At 41.0% G+C, this 14,825-nt stretch overlaps 1 protein-coding gene across 1 annotated transcript in view; it reads right to left on the bottom strand.

Moving 5' to 3' along the window:
* CDK13 (cyclin dependent kinase 13) overlaps nucleotides 1-14,553 on the bottom strand; it is a 44,838-nt gene extending 30,285 nt beyond the window's left edge. The window contains exons 1-2 of the mRNA XM_075706471.1: nucleotides 13,316-14,553; nucleotides 2,257-2,862 (exon numbers count right to left, since the gene is read on the bottom strand). Coding sequence (XP_075562586.1) covers nucleotides 2,257-2,862; nucleotides 13,316-14,553 — 1,844 coding nt within the window. The remainder of the gene's footprint in view (nucleotides 1-2,256; nucleotides 2,863-13,315) is intronic.
* Between the last annotated feature and the right edge of the window lie 272 nt (nucleotides 14,554-14,825).

Genomic DNA, 14,825 nt, shown 5'->3' with positions numbered 1-14,825 from the left:
TTCCCCATGAAAACAGAACATTTGAATGTCTTCCACTGCTTCTCAAGCTGCCACTGCCTGAATTTAAAGAGGCACTTCAAGGAAGCATATACTGCCCCCATCACAAACCGAACGGTTAGCATTCTATAAAGAATAAACCACCTTTGGACAGAGCATGTAATTATCATGGTAAAGAAAATCTGCTTAATTGTGAAGTTCATATATTTGTATTTCTCTCACAATTTCACCCCCAAACTTTCAATATTAGTGAAAGTACAATATATGAGAGGTTCTGAAACAGATTTTAAAAGCAGTACATGAAAACAGAGGCAGCCAAGAGCAGTCTTTTTCAGGTCTGTTAAATCACATGTCTTTGACCACCAGAACACTTTTCGCTTTTAGCTAACCTACACAGTGGTTTTGCAACACTGCTGTTCCTTCAGGTAGTTTATTTGTGGGTTTATCAGATTCTTACTGAACTTCACAACTGACACGACATTAGGAACCAGCCAGTTCTGCAGAGCATCAAGCTTGCTTTATTGGCACAATTTCCCCATAAGTAGCTGAGCCCAAGGTAAAAACCTCTGCCCTCCTCGTCCCTAAAAAACACTGATTATTTTTCTTTGATGACTTAAGCTTTATCATGACTTGTAATCACAACCATTCTGATATGAAGTTTATAACATCCTATAAGCAAAACTAAGCAAAACGTAAATTGACATTCTTTTTTTTTTTGAAAGCAGAATGAGCCCAGTGCTGATAGAACCATTTAATTGTAGCTTAACTCCTGTGTGCAGTTCAGCTATACTTAAAACAGGTATAACATTAAAAAATACTAATAATGAGAAGCAATTAGTCAGCTTCAAGATGAAATATCATTTCATATTATCACAATCAACACTGCAAAGCCAGTCATATATCTAGTTGAACTAGTTAGCCTAGTTTTTAGTTAAAACAGTAAACCTTGCCCTCAAATAACAGTGTCAGAAATCCTGTTACCTAGAGAGGATGGCTTTGTCATAAATTTAAATGCAACTGTACATTCACGGCACAGATGTGATTCTGGACAACTAGAATGACACTTGCTAGAGTGCTGAAGGGCAAGAAACAAGATTTCTCTCTTACTACTAAAAAAACCAAAATCTAATACCTCATTAGGTTGTATTTATTTGCCAAGGCCTCCTGTGCATCCTAATGTTTAACATAGCACTAAATTATTAGCAAACACAAGAGAAACATTTACACCTCTAGTTATAACTAGTTTTACTAATCAAAGAAACACTACACACTTCTCAAAGAACAAGAGAAGACAGGCTAGTTTCACAGATATGCAATATAAATGAAAGTACTTCATAAGGTTTTGAATTTTTCTTTTACAGTTTGATTTTTTACAGAGATGTATCACACAAATTAGTCACTACTTCAATGCTAAGAAATTTGTTTTACTTGTTGTGAGAAGTTGATTTCTCATATATGTGAGAGGCATATAACATCACGAGTAGAAACAAAAGCAGGTCTTCTCAACTTTGTCACCAAAACCAAAAGAAAAATAGTAAATTGCCACTCAACAGCATAATTTTCCAATACAAATCACAGCACGTATTCTGTTAGGACTATGAATAGACTTAATGTAGTCTAAACTCAGATGACACTTGGAATACAGACATGAATTTCTTCAATACAAACCAATTTTTACACCTCAAAAGTTAACACAAATGACATGAACTTCACTTCCATTATACGTACTCAGAATAATACTGACCTCTGAGATAAATTATACTAAAATAACGCACAGCTATAAAAACAATTGCCTTCCAAAGGGAAGAGAATCTTTACCTCAACCCCAACTAATTTAAGAATTTTCACATACTGCTACTGAATTCTTTTCCCCAGAAGTATGTACATGTTCATACCAAACTTGAATTCTTGAATGCATCCTTGCATTAGTCCCAAAGCTATTATGTATCAGCAATTTTAAATAATACTTTAGCCTACTTTTTATTGAAAGATTCCTCCTAGACTAAATCCTTCTCTTTTCGAGAACCAGTTAAATTATTTTTAAGATCAAATTCCTTCAGTTCACTAATAATCACTATGTTAAACAACGGAAGAGCAAGAACAAGCTACCTAACGCATCAGCCTGATCTACCAAAATAGCATTATATTTGTCTTCCAAAGGAAATAACAACAATTAAAAAAAAGAACAGACAATAACAACAACAACAATAATAAAAAGGAACAGACAACCCCAAAAAGCAAATCTATGTCACAACTCACCTATCAGTTTCTTTATCTTCAGGCAGCGTGGGAGGCAAAGGCAAGGGTGGCAGTGTGGAGGTTGGTAGTGCAACAATTCGGTCCTTCTCCTTGGTTACTACACTTGGGGTACTCGGTTTGCTTTTCTCTTTTACAGCAACTGGTGGCTGTTTCACAACAGTTAATTTATTCTCTTTTACTGCTGCAGGTTTCTGTTTAGTAATTTTGTCTGCAATTAAATTATTTTCCCCTTTTGTTTCAGGAAGTGAGACCTTTGCTTTTGCCTTGTCATTTTTCAAATTTGCGCTGCTTGTAGGAGAAGGTGTATGCTCAGTTTTTATTTTTTTCAGGTCCTTTACATTGTTCACTTGAGGTGCACTTACAGCAGTGTCAGTGTTTCCCTTCGTAGGTGTTGAAGTATTGGAAGCTTTTGCACTGGCTTTGGCTGCCTCAGCAGCTCTTGCTTTTTTGTTTTTGTTCAGCTCAGCAGCCAGGCTACTCTTCAGAGTCAATGTACTAGGAGAAATACTTGAATGACGACTTCTGGACCTAGACAATCTGTGTCTGCTACGAGACCTCGAGTGCCTTGATGAATATGGACTTCTGCTTCGAGATTTTGCTGATCTCCTGTTTCAAAAAAGTAAAGATTTACCCAGTTAAAATTTAGTCTAGCTGCTTTCTCAGTGTATCTGGTTTTTTGACAAACTACTTTTAAACCAACCATTATCACCATGCTTCTAGAATAAACAAAAGTCTATGAAATAGGAAAGATTGTGCATTAAAAAAAATTCTACAGAGTTAATAAATCAAGATTCTACACCTAAACAGGTGGTTAGAAAATGTTAGTGCTTTCTAAGACACACTTTCTCTCATTAAAGAACTGCAAAATACAAGTATACCTATAGGACAGATGTGTTCCTTTTTCCTCACTACTAATCAGAGATATTTTCCTCCTTTAAAGAAAATCTGATCCTATGTAACTAGTGCAAACACCTTTAGCATATGCAGTATTTGAGAAAAATTCAGCTGGCTACATAACCAGAATTCAACAAAATGAAATTAATGTTACAACATGACAAGAAAAATCTAAACACAACATTGAAGCAGTAATTGTAGCATCTTCTTAAGTTTCACTGTCATAAGGGTCATTAAGGTAAGTTAGTTGAAAAAAAATTACTGAATACTAAAGGCTGCAATGTAACCAACTGAAATACAGCAATAAACTTTAGCTTTCCTTTTTTGAAATGTAACTGTATACTTTTTCCCCCCAAAACCAAAAGTGCTCAATACTTCTTACAGCTACCAATAAGCAAACATAATCCAGAAGCAGGCCTATGCTATTCCTGCATCAGAATAAAGAGACTAATGGGGGTGGGGAAAAAAAAAGAAATCTAAGCCATCTACAAAATCATAGCAGGAAAATGACCTAGAATGAAGGGGGGGGGGGGGGGGGAATCTTAACAGTTAGAAAAGCAAAATTTTACTGTGCAAAAATACCATTTAATATGCATTACTTTTCATTCAATTTTTCAAAGGGATATTCTAATTTGCCTAGTAGTTTTGATTCAGTTCTTCATTAAAAAACAAAAGGGAAAAAAATATAATTGAGGTGAAGGGCATGAGAACAAGTAAAGTAGCCTAATCCATTGTTACCATACAGAAACATTATGAAATAAATGAAACTAAATGTGGGAGTTTTAATCCATTTTACCATACTAAGAATAGCAAGAATATTCACCAGATTTACAAGTATCCTCTTGATTAAAGTTTGATGGAAATCTATGTTTCTTGAGTATATCACTTGAAGGGGAAGAAAAAGCATAATCAGGATAAAAAAATGTATTCATCAGCTGAACAAAAAAAAAGTATCAGCAATAGCAAAAATAAGACTTCTTGGAAATACAAAATCTTCAGAGTTCAAAAGATAGCACCAGTGTATGAAGGCTGCCAAAACTTCAAAGAAAAAAAGAAAAAAAAAGCTAACTACAATCATTAAGTCAAGACTATCCACCCCTATGTCAAATTTAATTTTAGTAACAAATTAATTCTGTTTTAATTACCAACACAAAAAATTACATTTCAGTGCTTCAACTGAACAAATATTTAATTTAGTACAATGATGTTTCTGGTTTGTGTGCAATATTGACTAATTTCCAAATTTACACTGTTTTCCTGCATCATATGTCTTCTTTCTAAAGCAACATAAAAATTGAGTTGTCAAGATTACATAGCAATGATTCAAAACAACGTGTAGGTGCGCACACTGTACACTATAGCACAAGCTTCAAAATTCTATAGGTAAAACTGGTTTTACAGAGCAGGTTTTACAGAATTTTCTGGCATGGCAGGGTAACAAAGACAGATTAATAATAATAATAGTAATAATAATGGTTTTTACACTTTAATTAAAAGAAGCTGCACAATTCTGTTCTCTGAATTTTCAACCAAAATCTAAGGTTTTGGTTCACCTAGTGAAAAGATACTAATGTCCATTAAAAAACAAAACATCAATATTTCTGACTATTATTACCTTGAAAACTCACTTCTACTCCATTATGAAACATGCTGCTGAAGTTATTTTTCTCATTATTACTTTGGAAATCTAAGTACTAAATCCCATAGAAAATTTTCAGAGGCTTGGCCAAACTGAAGTAAAAAAAGTACAAACTTCCATAATACAGAATTATGATGGGGTAGTAGGAAGAAAAAGGAGGGCTGAGACTATCCAGACAATATATACACTTCAAATTCTAGGCCAGAGCTCTCCTCACACTGTTATCTCACTTTCTGAGAGAAATTACTATCTCAAGCAGAAGCATACTGCTACAGATCCACACCAGCTATAGAATCAGTATAATTATATTTCTCCAGCCTCAAGCACAAGCTAATAAGCCCCATTAGTCCTAAACTGACTTCTAGAAATGACGCATCATTCACGAGGATGTCTTGGAAAACATTTGCTTAGACATCTTGTTCCTAGATCAGCTATTTTAAACTAATACTCGCTCCAGTTACCTGTAGAATACAGCCTCCATCCCAAGGACATCACTGCAACCTGCCTTACCTGTATTATTTTTTTCAAACTTAAAACATGCCCTAAAGGTCTCAAAATCAGTTCTATTTCTTGCGTAAGTATGATTTCTGGGCTTTTGGTTTGGGTTTGTTTTTTTTTTTTTTTTTTGAAAGGTGCCTAATATAACGTAATCTATGTCACAAAAAGAGATATGGACGTAATTCCACATGCACTAGAAAAGAGCAGTAGCAGCTTAGAACACTACAGGTGCTGAGACACCATGCCTGGTTATAAGCCTGCTTCTGTTCCATTTGGGTTCAAAATAGAACAGGTTCATTTAAATTACTACTGAGGATGAAATGAGAAAATCTGTTCAAATTAGTGACTGCAAATGCTCACCTGATCAGCTACCATAACTTGGTGGGGAAGAGGCAGTTTTGAAAAGCTGGAGCAAAAATAACCTAAATCTTTATATCTTCTTCAAAAACAAACATGTAAGGAAGCCAAGCATTGACAGTGGTTTGATGTACGTACTTTACCAACATTAGTCAAGAGAGTCTGGGACATGAACATGGATTTATGCAAGCTCAGCAGAAAACCACCATTCTCCACCCTAGGTTTCACACCCCAAATGACAATAGCATAACTTTCTCATGTCAGAATTGCATCCATGTGGGACACAACAAATACACATGCATACAATTTAAGTTTCAGTTCCAGTACATACTACAGCCTTTAACAGCAGATCAAAATGGTAGTAGCTTAGTTATGAAATAAGCTAAGTATAATCTCTGCACAGGTTTAATTCTTCCAAAAGTTTTTCATTATTTAATTTTATGTCAGGAAAAGAAAAAAAAAAAATGTTGCATAGTGCATGTCTGTGCTAATAATAAACTAGAACTTCCTTTGGCATCCCAAAGACCTTTGCAAGAATCCCTTGCTGTACCTTGTCCACTCAGCTAGACCCAAGAGAGTTACAGCAAAAACACGAACACTTTCAATTAAACAGACAAATGCTGAATCTTAAGTAAAAAGCAGCTTTGTCAAAGCACTAGTTATTCAAGTTACAATGACAAAATCTGGTGTTTTCATAAGCTTAATGATCTTTTCAAATATCCAACTATCACTTTCTTTCATCAGCATTCAAAAGTCCCAAAAGAAGCTTCCAGGCTAGGCAAAACTTATGTACAAGTTTCCATCTATAAAAATGGCACAAAACCGAGACTATGGACATTTACAAGCTTTCCCTCAGAAGCCTATACAAAACTCAGAGTGGAGAAATATTGCCTTATGCATAATAAAACCAGCCAATTCACTGTTCAGGGCTAATGCTCATTTGACATAAAAGATGAAGTCACAGCAGCACAGAAATGGGCTCACACAATAGCCAGTGTCTGCCATTTAACAGGACACTAACATTTTACTGAAACCCTGAAAAAACACTAGGAGAGACATCCGAAATATACAGTACTCTCTAAATCTTCCAACAGATTTCAATTAAATGTATGTGCATGCATGCATACACACATATATAAAAATGCCTTATCGGACATTCATTCGCCACCAACTATGTAATCTTTAATTAGGAGTTTGTTTTTAACACAGCAACCAGGAACAAAAGAACAGTGGCTACAACTGCACAGAACTGCATTGCAAATGGTAAACAAACCCAACAAAACAATTGGAACTTTTTTCCCCATGCCTGGAGAGATCAGAAAGCGTACTAAGCCTAAGGGCCACATCCAAACCTCCCAAACCAAAAGCACCAGCATCTGCTGGTAACACAAATGGGGAGAGACTACTGAGAAGCCCCTATTTCAGATAAGTTTCTTCCAATGCTTCTTCCTATTTGCACCCAGAAGTTCTGCCTCATTTACAAGTACCTTTGCCACGTTTAGCCATTAACAGCCTTCTATGAGCGTCTTGAATTCACTTCACACAGGTCTATATCCCTACAGAAAGGATAACTGCCAGACTTCATGACATTCATAAAATTACTTCTGAACCATATATAGATTTCAATATGTTTTTATATGGGGGGGACAGTGACAGGGGCTGGGACTGATTTGCCTAAAACCTGTAAGCGTCAGTACCACTAGCCTGCCTTAGAACTAAGAAGTTCTTTACATAAAGCTGGGGTTTTTTTCTTCCCCAGAGACAAAGGGGACTAGGAGCACAAGATTAGCTGCAAAGGGAAACTGAAGTAATTACGTAATATTATGTATAGCTATAAAATCAGAAAAAATGGTTCAAGACATTATCTACAAAACACATATGAGAAGAGGCAGATTTAAAGAAACTGATAGAGGAAGAACACACTAGTAAGGAAGTCACCCCGAAACCAAAACTCGTGCTTTCCTCTATTTTTCAGAACAAAAAGAATGCTCCCCTCTGCTAAGAAATAACGATTTTAAAAATTCTGGTTTAGGTATTGCGTTTTTTCTTTTTAATATTTTTTGCCTAGCACCCTAGATTGCATAAAACAAACCAGTATTCATTTTTTCTCTAATTAATACAATGCAGTTATTCACTCTATAAAAAACTTCTCAAGATATCAAAGTGTTATTAGTTACAAGTGTCAAAACTGTTACAATGTTCCTCCTTCTCGAAAGGCAACAATCTTTTGCACTTCACTGGTTAACTTATCAATTACCAAACAGTAGATTTGTTAATGAATTTAACAAAAAGTCTGCTGATGTAATATCACATTCTCAAGTGCAGAATGAAAGAATTCCAAATAGTAACTTAAACCTTCAAGTGCTATATTTTACTATCTTGATATTTGAAAGCACAGAAGAAAAATAAAAGTGTTACACATGTCAGATTTCCTGGGAACCGGTCTCACTCGGCTTACATATTTTTTCTGGCTGTGCTACTTTTCTAGGTGCTTCTTTCCTTCCCATTCCAATCCTCCCTTTATTTTAATACAAAAAAAGCATTACATTTTATTGACAAATCAGAACAGTCATGCTTTATCTTCCTGTGTTTGTAAACTCGAAAACCTCTTTTCTTCTTAACAGCTTTAAGACAAACTAAATCCAACGTGCTAGTAGCCAGCTACATGTGTTACCTAAGTGCAAACAATATTATACTCAGAATATATCAGGGTCTGCAGAATTGAACAACGGAACAGATTTTGTAACTTTTTGACAAGACTTAACACAAAGGGATTCATGAGAGTAAAAAACAAGAAACCGAACAGACTGAAGTAGATTAAAACATTCACTGCAGCCCAGCTCGCTCATTAACTACCAGTGAATGCTGCACTACTAAGCACTGCCATCTTCCTCTGCCTGGTAAGGTCATAGTGTATTTGAAAAGGGAGACCTAAATTTAATCAATTGGCTTCACCGCAGATCTTCCGAAGACATTTATAATCACTCAGTAACGTAAACTACCCTGACAAAACATTCTAGTTCATAGTATAGCTTTTCCGTGTTGCACTATCAGGCAAATGTATAATTTGTTTCTTTAAGCTGTAACAGTAATAGTGCTCTCTTACTTGATACCTTATTAATTAACTTCATTTGTTTTCTCTAGCCCCTAGTTCAAGGTTATATTGTAAGCAGCTCTGCAACCAACCACCTACTCAGCTGCTTAGTGTACGAAGAGTATGTAACTTGCCTTACTGATTCAAACTGTAAATCTTTAAAAGGGTCTCCAATACATACAGGGCCTCCAACACATACAGCATAGGAATACTGAAAAAATCTGAACGTGAATTTTGTTTCTTAAATCTGCTTTATAACCCTATGTTCTCAGATAAGAACTCTGCCTACAAAGAAATCAACCAGCAAAAAGTCAAGTCAAGTCAAATGCTGTATGTATTGTAAACACAGTCAATTTTTTTCAAATTAAGTCCCTTCCCACAATAAGGAAAGCAGCAGCGCAACGAGGAAAAGGAAAGGCACATCAACATGGTTGGGCAAAAGGCAAAGTCCACTGCCAAGTAACAAAACAAATCTCAATAAATTCAGAATATGTACTAGACAGCCTCAATACGCACTGGAAAAATTAGCTATTCCAAGCAGTGAAAACCTACAGCTTCACATTTTAAATTCTGCAACACACAGTTTTACTAAACAATATAGAGCGCTTTATGTAAAAAGTCTATTTTCACCAAACAAGGGTAAAAAACGTCTGAAAATCTCTCCTACTCCTTTTAAGTCCAGAAGTAGCAGAATTACTGTATTCAAAGTTATTTTTATATCAGTGTATGAAACCACATCTTCTCCATGAAGTAGGCATTTCCTAGCTGAACATGTATTTTACCATTTTCCCTATGCTTGTTTTGGTTTTGCATATAAATGATCCATATTTTGCAGAGCCTTGCTACTGCAGACTAGCTACAGAGAGAGAATGAGATGGCTGTATGGTACCAATGAGAAAAGAAATCTTGTATTTTTCCTATAAGCAACATCCACGCACACAGTAGTACTATGCTAGCAGTACCCCACCCACTTACTTTTATCTAGGCAGATGGGTAGGTGCATCCACATTTGGAAAAATGTGATTACTCATCTATACAGCTAGCTGAATTAAATGTGTGATCACATAGCATATGACCTGACTGAAGTTATGAAAAATAGTTCTTCTCTTCCTACAATTTTATCCTGAACTAGTTTTCACAGCGAGACTGTGTCTGCTTATTTTGTCAACCATGGGGTTTTCTTCTCAACCACTCCTTTTTCTTGTGATTTTTTTTTTTTTTTTAATCCAGTCAGCTTATCAGTAGAGAAATAAATACCTCATACTTATGGTATTATGGAAGAATTTCCATTTTGAAAATGTGCATGCACTACTTTCGAACAGCTGTGTTACTATCCACAAGAAAATACAGTAATACAAATCCACCAGCAGCAAGCAAGGAAGTTTTGTCCAGCAAGTGGAAACGGCTCAAACAATCAGTTTGCCCCAAACACAGGCGTTTACTGCTATTGTAATGGAAAAGGCAATTAGTCTACCATTCAAAGAGAATTTTCCAAGCATGGAACGCATATCTAGAGTCTTTGCTTCCTCTCCAGGCAACATCACTGAAAGACAGTAGTCAGAGTCACTACTGCAATACAAAACTGTTAACACACAGCAACTGCAGTGTTGCTGCAGCTTGAGAAAACCAGGGATTCAAATGAGTGAAGCCGACTTCATTTGTTTCTCTTCAAGGGTTTACAAAAAGTTTCTCCTTAGGCAGCTCAGAGACCTAGATGAAAAACTCAGCACTCTAGACACATGGGCTTTCCAAGCATGCTAGAAGCACTTCATTCTCATTTTCTACATACCAAAATAACTAGATAATTTATGTAACATTATGGAAGACACGTATGTGAGATACAGAATGAAAAGAGCAAAAACACTTGCAGCCTGGAATGCTCAGTCACATACAAAGTTCTTACTGTCTTGACACCATTATAGCTGGATACAAGCCCAGAATTAAGTCTTTAAATCATCCAGACGAAGACGACAGGTGCTGTAAGAAGCTGTTGTCTTCATGAAACCGTAATATTCTATCAAGTCGAAGGCCACTATACCATTATCTAAACAGCACAGCAAAAAAATTTTCAGCATCTTGGGTGCAGTACCACAGAGTCAAGCAAAAAAAAAAAAAAAAAGCGATTATGACACAGTTTTGAATGGTTAAAACAATCATATAAATACCTTCCATCTTTATTTCCCCACCGCCAGCACATAATGCGTAATAGCTGTATAGGAGCAAAGGAACACTAGCTTGCATTTCTCCACACCAGGCAAACATTATGAACAACTGAGCTTGTCTTCACACTTTTGGTTTCTTTCGTTTTTCTGTGAAAATGACATTTTTATAATGAATGCCACATTAGGACAGACCGACCTTGCTTTCTACATATAGCAACCTCTTCTTTTCACTTGGCCATTCCAATCCCTCTCCATTAAACCTGACAATTTGCATTTGTTAACGAAGTAATTTATCTGTATGCAGTTAAAGATGGGATGCAAATTACAGTTTAACTGGAGGAAGGAAGGCTGAAGTCACAAAGCTAACTCCTGGAAACAGATCTGCAGCTCAAGGAAGATTTACACACCACAGACACAATAAAAAAATCAGGAGATTTAAACTCTCATGCTTCAAATCACAAGCCCACTACCAACAGAAAAAAAAAAAAGAACACTCTGACAAAACTTTGTTCTCTAACTGTCCCTTATACAAGATCTCCTGTACCTTCTACTACAGCCCTATCAGTCAGTGCATAAGACAGGATCCTAAACTAACTGTACCATCAATCTGACTAATATAGCTATTCTTAAGTGCAAACCTAGCATAGGTAATTTTGCTCATCATTATATATATATATATATATATATATAATGCGCCTATCACCATATTGATAACCATTCTTTGGAACCACTCTGACAGCAGAGGTAAGAACAGGAGTCAACCTGTTAGTACCTCAGCACTTCCATTTCCAACCAATTTAAATAATAATAATAAAAAAAAAGCCACAAGACTTTGCTTCCACTTTCTTATTCCAGGATATAAGCATCTACAGAAAATAATCTGATTCCTAGAGCGTTTAAGCACAGCTATGCACACAATATTCCTGCTATTCTATTATTCAAATCATCTCGAAAGAGTGTCCTTAAGCACTTGTAACAGGCTCTCACGGAACAACGAAGACATGCTGTTTTTCAGAGCACTCACAGGGTTTTCTGCTTGAAACAGCCCATTGTTTATAAAATTATTCCATACAACCATACCTTAAAACAATCACTATTTTCTTCCAAAAGCATCTTTGTTCTATCCCTCTGAACCAAGTAGGACACAGTTTTGTTACCTCACTCTTTAAACAGCATTCGATGCACACCCAGGACAGCAGATCTTACCCAACAGCCAGAGAAACACAGAAATGGCTTCAGCATCCTCACTGCATACACAGTGGGACACCCCAAATGGTAACCAGCACCAAGTGCTCATCAGAAACACCAGAGAACAGTTCTCAGACAACCTGCCAGGTAATACCTTGTAAACAAAATTCTTGCCAGTGGAAAGGCCAATCACCTGATACATTTAAAATTGAAGTCCAGATGTGAATTTAAGTAAGCCTATAAACAATGAGGCAACGGTAAGATTCCAATATGGGAAATAAAAATCCTTAGTTGTAAAGACACACTAAGCAAATACTTCGAATTCCCAGCGTTTTTGCTGAAAGTTTAAGTATTTTGAAGAGCTTTAATTCTGCAACACTGTTTGTATCTGATTAGAGAGATACAGCCCACGTTTCCTCTCCATATAAAAATCAAAAAGTCACAGCAATGCTGACCTTTACATTCTGAGCTCCTAGTACCTAACAGTAAGAAATTTGCAAGCACACGTCAAATATATACACGTACATCAGCTTACTGGGAAAACAACTTACGTACATTTTCAAAGGCTGTGTAAAGCACGAAAGACAAATTAATAGAACTTGACATTGGCTCCTTTTCCTAGCAAAACAGAAAGTCTAAGCCTTTCTATAGACCTCTAAAAAGAAGAAGAAACACTTGTAACACAAACTGCCTGTCAGCTTGTTTGCTCTTTGGATTAGCGGCAATTAAACTGAACACAAATGTACTTAATGCACATCCTTTTATACAGGGGAATGGGACACATAAAAATGTACCTGAGAATCTCTGTACTTCGTAAGCAAACATTTAAAAATCAAAATTGCTCTTTCAGAAAACCTGTCCTCTGAGAAGCATCTTCGTTCACTCACTCTCATCTGAAAATGCTCTCATGCCCTTTAATATTTAAAAAGCCTTTTTTCCAGCTAGGTAGTCTCCCACGGAAAGCAACTAGCTGCAAGAGTGCTACCGACACCTGTGTCTCCCTTTCTCCCCAAGACAGGTCAGACCTTTGAATGCGCGCCACTCCCCTTCCCCCCACCCCAGCTTTCTGGCAGCAGGAGGGCAAGAGGGAGGGCTTTTGTTGCTAGATGCCAGTCCCCACTCCCGGCCTGCCCTCCAGCCCCAGCCGTCGTGTCCCCCCCCCGCCTCCTCCACACGCTGACCCCGTCCCCCCTTCCCTCCCTCCTCCCCCCCCGGGCCCAGACTCACCGGATAACGGGGCTGTAGGGGCTCCGCGACCGGCGCCAACTGCTGTAGGGGCTGGGCGACACGTCCCCGCCGCGCTCGTAGGAGCTGTGCCGGCTGTAGCTGGGGGAGCGGCGGCGGCTGTAGGGGCTGAGGGGCGAGCGGCCGCCCACCGGGCTGAGCGACTTGCGGCTCCGCTGGCTCTGCGAGGAGCGGTGCAGCGGGGGGCTGTCATCCCGGCCGGGGCTGGGGGACGAGCGCTGCCGCCGGTAGGCCTTGGGCTCGGGCTTGTCGTCTCGGTAGGCCTTCGGCGGGTCCTTGTAAGCCGACGGCGGCTCCTTGGCCGCTTTAGTCCGGCTCCGGTGCGCTTTGCTCTCCCGCTCTTTCCTGCCGCTGCCGGGCGAGGCGAGGGAGCCCTTCCTGCGGCCGTCGCTGCCGCCGCCGCCGCTGCTGCTGCTGCTCTTGAGTCCCTCCCGGTCCTGGCCCCCGGTGTGATTGTGGCGGCTGCGGGACTTGGAGGAGGACGAGGAGGCCTCGGGTGCCCCGCGGCCCGCCGACGCCCCCTCCTGCTGCGCCTTCTCCTCCCCCCGCCGGCGGTGCTCCCGGTGCCGCTCCTTGGAGCGGCCGCTGCTGCCGCGGTGCTCCCGGCGGGACCGGCCGCTCCGCTCCGCCTCGCCCCGCTGGCGCTGGGTCCCGCCGCCGCCGCCGCCGCCGGAGGAGGAGGCCGGGCTCCCCCCGCCGCTGCCCGCGCCGCCGCCGGCCGCGCCGCCGCCCACCAGCCCTTCGGACTGGGAGCTCACGTCGTCGTACTCCTCCACCAGCGTGCTCAGCCCCCCGCTACCGCGCCGCTTCTCCGCCTCCTGGGTCCCGCCGCCGCCGCCGCCGCCCCCGCGGCCCCGCCGCCGCTTGTGCCGGGAGCCCGAGCGCCGCTTGCCCCGCGGCCGCTTCCGCTCCCCCCCGTCCCCGCAGCAGGAGGAGGCGCCGGTGGCCGCCAGGAAGAGCAGGGACTGCGGCGGCAGCGGCGGCTGCAGGAGCGGCGGCTGCAGGAGGGGCGGCTGCAGGAGCGGGAAGAGCAGCGGGTGAGGGGCCGGCGGCGGGGGGGGAGGCTGCGGCTGGGCCGCGAAGCGCTTCCGTCTCCGGTGATGCAGCCGCTTCTTGTCGGCCGCCGCCTCCACCGCCGAGCTGCTGCTGCCGCCGCCGCCGCTCCCCCAGCCCCGGCTTCCCCCGCTCCCGCCGGCCGCCGCGTCCGAGGTGCTCGGCATCGAGCTCACTCAGGGCCGAGGACGAGGACGCGGCCTAGGGAATCCGCCGCCGCCGCCCTCAGGGCGCTGCCGGCGCCATGGAGACCCGGCGCCGCGCAGACACACGGGGACACCCGCCGGCCGGCACCGGGGCCTCGCTCGCTCCCTCGCTCCCCGGCCGGCCGCCGGGGCCCGGCCCGCCTCGCAGCCCGCCCGGCCGCGCCGCCTCACATGGGGCCGCGCCGCCACATGGGGCGGGGGGGGCGGGGGGGGGGGGGGGTCGCGCCGCCCGC

This window comes from Pelecanus crispus, chromosome 2 (assembly GCF_030463565.1).
Source record: "Pelecanus crispus isolate bPelCri1 chromosome 2, bPelCri1.pri, whole genome shotgun sequence".
NCBI classification, from domain to species: Eukaryota; Metazoa; Chordata; class Aves; order Pelecaniformes; family Pelecanidae; genus Pelecanus; species Pelecanus crispus.
The sequence above is the reverse complement of the archived record's forward strand: the minus strand, read 5'-3'. Positions and strand labels throughout refer to the sequence as shown.